Below are 12,474 nucleotides of genomic sequence, written 5' to 3' on the forward strand. Positions count from 1 at the left end.
AAAATAGAAATGTAAATAACGTAAATAAAATAGAGAACGTAAATAGAAATGTAAATGAGTAGTATTATAAGATTACGAGTATATACCCTAGGAGTAATGAAAGTGAAAGTTTCACTCTAGCATGTCTGAATGCTATGAGTTATGAGAGTGAAGATGAAAGTGACATTCACTCTCAATGCCAGTATACAGGACGAGAAAGTGAATGCTACGTATTTTACTGAAAGAAATTGAATCCCTACAGTGACAATAAACTAATACTACTGAAGGAAACTTATGGATAAAGACTGTAGATATATATAAGTGTTATATAGTAATAGAAATATAAAGTGTGAGGGGTTTTATGAATAATAAATGACAGGCTACCATGAGCGAACTAGTGCCAGTGCGACGATCAGACGCGCTCGTAATTTCCATTGCTTTCACAGTGTTTTTTTTTTTTAGTATGGATCCCAAACTACTTGAAAATTGTAGAATAGTGTTTATAGTGTTTGTATCTGGCTGTGGTAATCATATTACGGGTTGTCGGGAAGTGTAAAGTGGAGACTTCGTTACCCTACTTCAGAGGTCTCCACAAGTCCTACGGTAACCGACGAAGGCTCAACAATCATTCCAGGAGAAAGCTGAAGGTATGTGCCACAAGCATATGTAATTTTATTATTCTAGGACTAATAACTGATTTTTGGCAAATATTTTTTGAGAGTCTGTCGGAGCCCAAATAACCCCGCGGCACACGCAAGTTATTGGTAAACAAGCCCGCGGTGTAGGGGTTAATGAACTTCTTTAGGAAAGTCGATCTCTCTCCAACTGAATATGACTGTGAAAATAATGATAATGTTAGTGATGATGACGTAACATTCTTATGTAGTGGGAAATCGTACTTTAAATCTCAAGCAACTACCTTGACTACTGTACTTCCTTTGTTACTGCAACTACTTCTACCACATCTACTACCACTTATCCAAATCCTACAACCACTGCAGAAATCTAGATTATATTAAATCTGATACTCTAACTCCACCTTCCCAAACTGATTCTCTAGAACTTCCACAACATTCACCACTGCCTCTGTCTTTACGTGCTGCTACAACTATGCCACCACCAACCTTGACACACACCACCTCCATTACAACAGCCTCTTCCCACACACAATCTCAACTTAAGACAGTGACAACTCCCACATCTTTGCCACCTCAACATCATGCTGCGATGGTAACTCAAGTCCCCCTTCCACGGTCAATTTTCCTAGATGATATTAACCACCCAAAATTTACTGTTGAGGATTCTTCCCTTTCTATTTATGATTTTCTCCACGAAGCAGAAACAGACTGTGAGCAGGCATTACAAAAACGAATCACTGAAGATCTTTTACCTTATAAGCAAATCTGATCAAAGCAAATCGTGCAAGAGTGCCGGGTTGCGATCAGGGTACTTTGACCACTGCATCAAATTTGCTGATTTTTGCAAGAAGTTAATTAAATTCTGTTGTGCTCATTCAAAACAAGTTTCTCTCACTGTCTTCCCTACTCTCCTAAAGCAAATGCATGACGACATGCTTATATCACCCAAAGGAACCACCTTACATGAGGCAACCAAAGTAGTGAATGAACAGCTTCTGAGATAACCCAACATGGGTCACTAGTGTCAGTGGAGACGAGATCATCAAATTAAAAGATTCCTGTCATTTGATGGGATACCTTATATTATATGAAACTGCCTTACAAATTGGTTTCCAACCAGATGAGTTGTTAGAAGTTTCCAAAGAGATAAACGAATGATTAGGCTCACATGTTACTCGTCAAGGGAATTTTCACATCACACCTACACACTCTACGGATGCCACTGCATGGTTTGTAACACCCGCTCATATCTCAACTGACTTTTCACATTCACAGCCAACTACCAGAGGTCCCACAAGCAATGCTCATTCTCCCTCACAACGCCAATCACATGCTAATAATCATGATCTGTCGAGTGTGCCTCGGGCAAAGCAATCTGACCAGTCAACTACGTGTCGCAGCCAACAGTCCTCCATCATATGCTCGCATTGTGGTTTAGCTGGTCATCGCGAATCAAGGTGTTCTTGCAAGCATGGACTGTGCCATCCTTATTGCAAGTATCATACAGACTCCATTACTCATACTACAGAGGTGTTGTTACCTTGCACGTAGTCAGTCGGGGGGAGTGGAGCACAACATTCAAAAGCACCGAATGTACCAGTCACCCAACACAATGCACTGCCCTCAGTACTGTTCGTGTATGACTATTTAGGGGTAACTGTGCATGGAAAATGTGGTCAGGTTGATGTCTCACTTTTTATGGATTCAAGTTCTGCCGTCAACTACCTGAAGGGGCATTAACAAAAATTCAATGTAAGAGATTGAAACATGTTAGCTTCCTTGAGCCCCCGCACTGAAATCTATGCATGGTGGATGGATTATATTTAGACATTAAAGGCAAAACACAGCTTCAAATTTCTCTCCATGATTCGACAGATCCATTCATAGTTGAATTCTATGTTACACTCCGGATTAGCTGTCCTGCTTACATCCTAACAGGTGTACAAACCAAGGCAAACAAAAATATCTGTGTGTTACCAACACGAGGGAGTGTTACTATTCAAGATTTGTTTGTGCCAGGTATCACAGACCCAGTTTCCCAGTCACCAGTTGATACAGTTACTGTCTCCCCTACTGATTCGTCATTCTCTGACATCCCCGACTCCCTGTACTCATCAGAGTCTAACCCTGATTCTGATATAGATCGTCCTGGTGAGCCATCCTGTGGCACTGAGCCGTCATTGAACTCATTATTACATACCTCATTGCCATTAAAAGACCCCATTCATTCCTCAATGATCAACCGAGCAATGGTAAAACAGTGCATGGTTTTGCCCCCTAATGTAAATAATAAGGTTGCTCTGAGGATTGTTAGGTCACCTAGCAGTGTCACTGCTATTTCTAAGCCTGAGACCTGTCGTGTTAAGGATTTGAGTTACGGGTCTGCAATGTGCTTGGTGTCAGACAATGGCTTATGCTATCTGTACCTAGCAAACACTACTAATGCCCCACTTAAGCTGTGTACTGGGACACAGATTGGTGATTTTTTGGTATACCCAGCGGCTGCCGTACATGTATGCCAAGATTTCCCACACTCAGTCCCAGATGTGTGCTCAGTTGTTCACTCTACTGACAATACCACCCAAACTACTCTTGAATCTCATGAGAAATGGGGCGATTATCCAGAGTACAGAAGTCAGTTACCTGATCTTTTGCGAGACTATCATGAAGTTGTGGACCTACCCAGTGAGAACATGGGCAAAACTAGTCTTGTAAAGTACTCCATCAAATTGCACCTTGATGCTCAACCTCATCATTTACCTCAAAGTCAACATCAACAGGTTGATCGTCTCATTCAGGAAATGTTGGAGTCCAACAATATCAACCACTCTGACAGACCTTGGAACAGTCTGTTATTCCTCATTCCAAAGAATGGTGGTAAGTTATGCCCTGTAACTGATTACTGCCACGTCAATGCCTTGACAGTTCCGGACAGGTTCCCAATTCTAGTGCTAACTGATCTATTGGAATCCTTGGGAGATAATTGTGTTTTTTCCTTCCTGGATCTCAAGTGGCTACTGGCAAGTAGAAATGGAAGAATCGTCTCATCCAATTACTGCCTTCAGTACCCCATCTGATCATTAAGTTTCATAGACTTCCGTTTGGTTTGAGATAAGCCCTGTCGGCGTTCATGCAGTTAATTCGCACAGTCTTCGCTGGCATGATGGGCCACTCAGTCTTTGCTTATCTTGATGATGTCATTATCGCTAGTTGCTCTGTCGAGGAGCACTTAGAGAAATTGGCAGAGGTATTACTAGGTTCAAACAAGCTGGACTTAAAATCAAGCTGTCATAAGTGTCACCTCTTATATAAGAAGCTAAAGTTCCAAAGACATGTCATCAATGCTAATGGCATTCATACATTGGACAAAAACGTAAATGCAGTGACAAACTTCCCTACACCTACCAACACACATGCAGTGCGTAGTTTCCTTTGTCTTAGTGGCTACTATCATCATTTCATCATGGGGTATGCCCAAACTGCTGTGCCACTGACTAAACTGTTGAAGAGAGATGAGCCTGTTTTGTAGTCCGATGAACAAGCTACTGCGTTTATCACCCTGAAAACTGTTCTTGCACAAGCCCCGGTCTTGCCATTCCCTGATTATTCCAAATCTTCATTGCCTTTTTAACTTGTTTTTTAGGTAAACTTGTCTTATAGGTAAGTGGGTCCACCTGCTGGCAGTGCTGACCCTAGCAGGGTCTGGGTTGGGTGAGGACATTGGTGTCATACAGCACGGGGCTTCGGTTGACGCAGGAGACGAGGTGAAGATGGTAGAAAAAGTAGTCTCCTTGCATTATAACCTTGAGCTGCTGGCCACCATGGCCACTGCCCTGACCGACTTCACACACCACCTTGAGATAGAGGCCCTTCTATCTGCCATCAAGGAGAAATACGACAAAGATGCACTCTGGTACCCACTTTACTGTACTTAACCATCCATGGGAAATTTGACTACGTTAGGATGAAATTCTTCCACTTAAATGACACTTTCTCTAACCAAACATCTGTAGGTCGTTCACAGGTGAAGCGTGGAGTCTTTGATCTTGGGGGAGAAATTCTAAGTGGCTTATTTGGTGTAGCAACCACTTGTGACCTTTCTGGATTCAAATCTGACCTTGTTGCATTAGTCAGAGCCCTAGAGCCTCAAAACAGAGTTATCAAAGTTCAACACTCTATGTCACTGAAGATCACAATCCAATCAAATGACATCACATACACAATAAACAACTTCACAGGAATTCTAAAAAGGACATCTCAAATTTAATATTGTCTCAGAATTATTATATGTCAAACTACACATGTACAACCTACAAGTCTCCCTAGACTCTCTTCTCTCCCAAGTTACTACCTTAGTTCGTATTCTAGTTGATGCTGTCGGTGGTCGTGTCACTACAGACTCAGTACAGGCATACCCTAGTTTAACGATGAATTGGTTATGTAAAAACCCATCGCTAGGCGAGGTCTCATATTTTGAGGTAGATTTAACATGTTAAGTATAGGGATGTATTTTTGAGCCTTGGGTTTCCCCCCCAACCAAGTCCTAAACCCACCCAGAGGAGTCCAAAAACAAGTTTCCAGCTGACCTAAACCCCCAATTGCTTTAAAACAAGCTAAACCATCCCTAACAGCAGTTAATAACTCACCTAAACTCAAAAATAAAATATGAAAATAATTTTTTTTAAATCTGGAAAAAAATCTAACTTAGTAAACTGTGACCCAAATGACAATGTTCACCCCACCTATGACTAAAATACATTAATCTAAGTCTTAAATAAATCTAAAAACAAAATTTAAGTCTAAAATATCATCAAAATCAGTAAAAAAAAAAAAATCGTTATACCGGGGTTTGGCCATTGTTTGGCGGAATAGGGTGGTATTTCTTCCCCCATCGCCATGACAGGCTATTGCATCTAGGGGTATCACGGCTCAAGGTCTGCCTGTACCTATCTCCGACCTCCACTCTGCACTGGAATGGGCTCGCTCCACTTTTTACTTGTCTCCAGTGCTTTCCTTCTCCTCTTTAGAATACTACTACCCAGTACTTGAGGCCACTTCCCTCACAAAAGAAATTGTTGTTCACATCCCTCTTCGTTCTTCTATCACATTCGATCTCTTGCACATCATTCCTTTTCCTTTCTTGTACAATAACTCCTTGTTTCAGGCCTCTGTTTCCTCGAAGTACTTCCTTCTATCCCATGATCATGTCTCTGTTGCTTTCACATCCTCCAAAGATCTCAGTGGGCGTGCTTTTCCTACACCTAACTCTCGACTTTGCGCTGCTTATCTTCGACTTTGCGCTGCTTATCTCCAGACAATCTTTCCTGGTAGTGCTGCTCCCTGCGAATCTGCCTTCGTTCGTAATTTTTCAGTACAAGCTGTCTGTTCCATCATTCCAGCCCCCAAGCTCCCAGTGCACCATGGTCGTCTAAACCATATCCAATATTTCTTCTTCAGTACCCCAATCCCTGTTAGTACCATTTGTCCAGGAACTCCTTTTCGATCAGTATCTGCAACTGGTTTGTACAGGGCCCCTGATTATTGTACTGTGAAATCAGAGTCTGTGGTTGCTTATGCTACACATCATCACTTTGCACTTCGCTCCCACAAATATGAAATCTTTCAACATATTAATGTGACATTCCATCTAACTGCTGACAATCTATCACGTCAGACAACTTACGCATGTTGGATTTTCTTAACCCTTCCGTGGCCATGGGTTCAGAATTTTCTGTGCATCCCAGGTCAATGTCGGGGCCATTTTCTGAAGAGAAAGTTCAGACGCACCTAACAGCGCAAAACCCAGCTTCCTAGACCCATTCTGTGGCTTGCAATGGAGCGCAAAAGTTGCAGAAATATTGGCAACTGACATTCACCGCCAAGAGGTGCTACCGCAATGCAACTTCGCAGGTATCTTTTTTTTTTTTTTTTTTTTTTTTTTTTACCCCCAAAACAATGTGAATGGTGCTGAAATGTTGCGCATATATGAGATATGATGATATCAAATGATTTCAATACATAATATGTTAGGAATGGCTTGAAAAAAAAATATTAAGAATATTTTTTCACCTTTTTGATATAAAATATGTTTATGGTAGTTTTGAGTTATTTTTAAAGTTATCGTTGTGCCCATGCCTGGAAAAGGGAGTGAAAGGGTTGAATTTTCAGTCCTAAGTGAGAAAATTGCCCATCCCCTGAGGCTAGGCTTTCCCATGGGAGATGAAAGTGGAGGATCAGATCCGATTACCAATTGGCAGTTGTGTCACAACTTGCTGCTCCCACACCATGTGCATGGCTAAAAATAAAATCATAATGCAGTTTCAAAACTATGAATGTCTAATTAATACAAACAGAGACAAAGCAGAAATAAATATGTTTACAGATGGGGGAAAATGTATTTTTTTGGTAATAACACATTCATCTTTCAATATCATTTTACCCCGTTTTCGTAATATATGTTGCTGCCTGTCTGTCGTGAGTGTAGGAAAGTATGAGATTTTCTGCCTGCGTTGAGATAATGGGTATAACCAAGTATGTTTAGGTATGGCCATGAGCAAAAAAATTGTACATCCAATCGTCATGGCAGCAGGTGGTGAACTGACAAATGAGGTGTGAGAGCATGAAGTGAAGGTCAGTCTCACATCCCAGATGTTTATTCACTTCCCGTAAGTTTTCACAGTTTTCTACAAGTCACACTGCATCGAATGATCCAAATCAGTACAACAAACCTGAGCAAATAGGTAAAGCTATCAAGACAAAAATGTATTTTTCACTTATTATCATGGCTTTTTTGTTTGTGCCTGTATTACTTCATAATTGTAAACAGGTGGTTGTGTGTGTTTTGCAAGAGAGGACGAAGATGATATTTTCTGCCTGGGTCGAGATAATGGGTGCAGTTGTGCTTGTTTAAGCATGGCCAGGAGTGAAAAAATTGAAAATCCACTCACCACAGTGGCAGGCTCTGAACTTCTTGATGAGGTGTATGGGAGTGTAGTGTAGGTCGGTCTGAAGACGTTCAGAACATTTCTTCACTTCCCAAAAACTTTTGCAGTTTTTTATAGGCCGCACTTAAATGACGCCTGCGGCCATTTATTGGCTAAACATCATTCAACGCCAGTGGCCATGGAGGGGTTAATGAGAGTGATTTTGTTATGGACCATTTTTCTGTAGCCTTTAACCATTCATGGGTACATCTGATCATTGTGTTTCCCCCAGTGGCAACTTCTCTTTTTGGATTTTTTGTTACTATTTGCATACTTTACTGCTGTGTTAAGTGAATGGACCAATGACTGCATAAGATCCACACTGCAACCAGACTAGTGCTGTAACCACAAAACCTTGAAACTGGCATTTCATAGTGACACTCAGTATGACTGATGAAGGTGTGATGATCATATAACTTGGTGCTGAAGGAATGATCCAATTCAGAATAGTAAATGAAAAATAGGTGATTTGATCTATCTATCTATATATCTATAGCCTGACGCCCTAATCCCGCAAAGGGTGGCCGCAGACAAAATGCCAAGTCGCTCTATCACCCACCATTTGACTACCCTCCTCCCAACTCACCCCCCCCCCTCCCTCATAAACCTCTCAACTCCATCCCTTCACCTCATCCTCGGTCTACCCCTCCCTCCACCTCACCTACATCCACCCTCTTAGTCAGTCTTTCATTCTTCATTCTCTTCACATGTCCAAACCACCTCAGTGTATTTCTCCTGATCTTCTCAACCACATCCACATCCACCCCACAACGTCCTTCCACGTCACTCCACATGCTCCTCTCAAGTAACTCATTTCCACTGCTCTCACTCTTGACTTGTTCCCCTCTTGCAAGGTCCACGCCTCGCTTCCATACATCAGGGTAGGGATCAAAATACTATCATGCAGTGACTTCTTAACGTCCATACTCACCTCCTTATTTCTCATCACTGCTTTCAGTGTACCAACAACCTTCCTTCCCTGCTGTACCCTTTCACGCACTTCATCCCCCAAACTTCCATCCTTACTCATCACACTACCTAAGTACTTGAATAACTCACATTCTCCATATCCTCACCATCCAACCTCACTGCACGCTCTGTGACTTCATTACTCTCAAACACCATAACTTTACTTTTGTTTACATTAACTTTCAGCTTCCTCCTCATACACACTGTCCCAAATTCATTCACCAAACCTTGCAACTCCCATTCATCTTCACTCAACAATACTGCATCATCAGCAAACAGCAACACCGGAATCTTCCAAATCTCACCCTCATTCATTAGAGCCACCCCCACATCCACTGCCCTACCTTGCACCTCCTTTACAACCCCATCCATGTATATATTAAACAGCAATGGAGACATCAAACAACCCTGTTCCAGTTCCACATTGAGATCAAAGAACTCACTCAGCTCACCATACACTCCCGTAGCCCTACCTCCCTCGTACATACTCTTCACAGCACTCAACAAATTCCCCTCCACTCCATGTATTCTTAATACCTTCCACATACCTTGCCTATCTATTCTGTCATAAGCTTTCTCCAAGTCCATGAAGGCAGCATACACTTTCCTTCCCTTCTCTAGATACTTCTCCACTAAACATCATAGAACAAATATCTGATCTACACACCTTTTTCCCTTCCTAAATCCCCCTTGTTCTTCTACAACTAGCTCCTCTGTCATATGCCTAACCCTATCAGCGAGTATTCTACCATATATTTTACCAGTCACACTAAGAAGGCAAATACCCCTATGGTTACCACATACTTCTCTCTCCCCTTTTCCTTTGTATAAAGGAACAATTATACCTGATTTCCAGTCCTCTGGAACCCTTCCCTCTTCCCAAGCCAATCTACACAACTTCCATATCCACTCCACAACAATCTCACCCCCATACCTAAGCATTTCACCACACACTCCATCAATTCCTGGGGCCTTTCCCAAATTAATCTTCTTCATCGCTTCCACTACTTCCACTCTACTGATCTCTTCCTCCCTCCTCTCATCTCTTCTTCTCCCAGTAATTCCCCAACCACTTATACTCGCACTGCTCTCACTCTCTACATTCAACAAATCCTCAAAGTGCTCCTTCCATCTCCTCAATTTCTCTCTCTTCTCCACCAACAATCTATTATTCCTATCTTTCACTCCCCTACTATTTCCTCTTTCACACTGCCTTACTTTCTTTTCCTCCTTCCAAAACAATTTCTTACTCTCCCTCCATTTCACACTCAGATTCCTCCCAAACTCTTCATCCACTTTCTTCTTACTCTCTTTCACCAGTCTCTTAACCTCCCTTCTCTTGCTCACATATACCTCTCTCTTCTCACTCTCATCTTCTCCCCTACCTCTACTCGCTAACCATTCACTATATGCCTTCTTCTTTTGTTCCACAGCTCGTTTCACCTCATCATTCCACCATGCTGTCCCTTGCGCACCCTTGCATTTCCTCCTCACTCCACAAACCGCCTCACGCGCTGCGCCTATCTCTTCCGTGAATATCATACATACGTCTTCCACCCCGTACATCTGCTCTAGCTCATACCCTCCCAATCTTTCTTCCACTATGCTCTTATACTCTGTCATTTTCTCACTATCTTGCAATTTCTCCACTCTTCTCACAGGAGCTGCTTCCTCCTGTCTTCCCCTTCGTCTCCTCAACCACTTTCTTTGCAGCTCTACCTTGGCCATCACTAAGTGATGGTCCGAGACTCCATTCCCCCACCCTCTCCACATTCTTGCATCCAACACTTGTCTTCTCATTCGCTCATCCACACACACGTAGTCTATCATCGCCTTTCGTTCAACAAGTTCACCATCCATCCTCCTCATTACTCTCCATGTATACCGGTGGATCATCTTATGACAAAAGTAGGTGTTGGCTATTGCCAACCCCTTACAAGCAGAGATGTCCACCAAAGCACTACCATTCCCATATACTTCAGCTGGCACACCCCACTGACCAACCACTCCATCCACTTGTACATCCCCAACTTTGCCATTCATGTCTCCAATCAACGGCACTCTTTCGCTCCTCTCAAACTTGTCCATACATGCTTCTACTCTCGCCCAAAACTCATCTTTCACTCTTGATGATAAAAAGTTATCAAATGAACCAGTTGTAAGTGAAAAGAACAACAAAAAAACAGTAAAGTGATACAGACATAAACAGTGGATTGTGAATAAATAACATAAAAGATACTGTAGATATCAGAAAAGAATAACAAGTGCGTGGAAGTTAGTTAGTGACTAAGAGACATCTCGAAGACCGTCCTTGTGAAATCACCTACTGTATTGTGCACTCAACTACTGTATGATCATTATTCTATGTATTATTATAGTCTTCAGTACTAACCTCCTTTTACTTTCGACCAAAGTTTCCCTAACCCTATTATTCCCATATAAAGTTTACAATACCAACCACGGTGATTTTCAGGAACCTAACTCCCGTGGTTGGTGTGGGAGTACTGTTTCATCTCGTTTCATTTCGTTTTTGAAGGCTCCAACATGCTTGCATACGTCGGTATTGGTCACCTAATGACGGCTCTCCATGCTTCTCAATCTATGGCAGTCTCCCTGTTCAGTCCCTAAACCCTGAGGTCGCACTTAATGACCTCGTCCCTCGTCTTTTTCGGTCTAGCCCTCGCACCCCCCCACCACCAATATTAACACTTCTCACTTTCTGCACCCAATTATCATCCCCCATCCTCTCAACATGCCCAAACCATTTCAATCTACCTCTCCTCATCACAACACCAATATACTCCAGCCCCATCCTACTTCTCAACTCTTCCATCGTAAACCCAGCCCCCCCCAGGCCTTGCACGCAAGGATGCACTGCACATCCACCTAATCATTGTCATTTCTGTACATTTGAGCCTGCGAATATCCTCTTCCTTTACTGTCCAGGTCTCACTACCATACAATATTACACTCCTAACACATGCTGCATACCTTAGCACATAGAGAGAGCCCTCTCAATGTCAGGAAAGGAAACAGCTCCCTGAACTTCCAACCACTTCTCACTCTAGCCACAGAGCTAACTCTAGCCATAGAGCTAGCTCCAGCCCCACCTCCAGCACATAACATATCTCCCAAATAACAAAACTCTTCCACACACTCAAGAGACTCACCATCAAGTTCAATCCTTTCACGCCTGATGATCACCCGCTCTCCCCAGCATGCCGCACACATAAAATCAGCATTATCTCGCAGTCTACCTCTAATACCACTACATCTCTTATGCACCCACTTATCACAAACACTGCACAAGATGGAATTGCTTCCCATGCCCTTGTGGCAAATTGCAGATGGCCACTCTCCCTCTTCTCTGACAGTACGGCCACCAACTCAAGATACCTCGTATCATCACTTTAGTTTTATCTCCATTATCTGTACATTAACTTAGTCATCCTCTGGTTAATAAGTTTATAAATGTATGAGATCAGAGTAACAGAGACAAGAATATACCAAGTACAGTACATGGCTGGCCTATGTTTCTATTAACAACATGACAGAAAGCCTACTTCCCCTCTCAGGGATTCAAACCTGAAGAGAAAAAACTGACTATCACCCCAAATAGCGCTTTAAACTACTACACCACCACCACAACACTGAGCAACTGATTAAAACACCAACTGTATGTTCTGACATGAAGTGTACAACTTCTCTTTCATAAAGGGTCTTAACTGTTAAGGGTAACTGCTTTAAAACACTGATCAAACCAATCTGCAACTTACCTTCTGTTGGCAACCAGTTCTACAGTGCCTGTAACCAGCTGCCCCTCTTTCACAAATATTGGCTTCTCCAACAGACACCTCACCTGTGGGCACAAAAAGGAACAACATATGTAGAGTATCATCATCCCA

The 12,474-nt window shown here is 42.4% G+C and overlaps 1 protein-coding gene across 2 annotated transcripts in view; it reads right to left on the minus strand.

The window, feature by feature from the left end:
- Positions 1-12,474, minus strand: part of Art4 (arginine methyltransferase 4) — a 178,835-nt gene that overhangs the window by 72,814 nt on the left and 93,547 nt on the right. For both annotated transcript variants that reach the window (XM_080274219.1, XM_080274218.1), the window contains exon 9: positions 12,346-12,428. In XM_080274219.1, coding sequence (XP_080130345.1) covers positions 12,346-12,428 — 83 coding nt within the window. The remainder of the gene's footprint in view (positions 1-12,345; positions 12,429-12,474) is intronic.

The sequence above is a fragment of the Coenobita brevimanus genome, chromosome 57, assembly GCF_032717465.1.
Source record: "Coenobita brevimanus isolate Jiangsu-jjx chromosome 57, ASM3271746v2, whole genome shotgun sequence".
Taxonomy (NCBI): domain Eukaryota; kingdom Metazoa; phylum Arthropoda; class Malacostraca; order Decapoda; family Coenobitidae; genus Coenobita; species Coenobita brevimanus.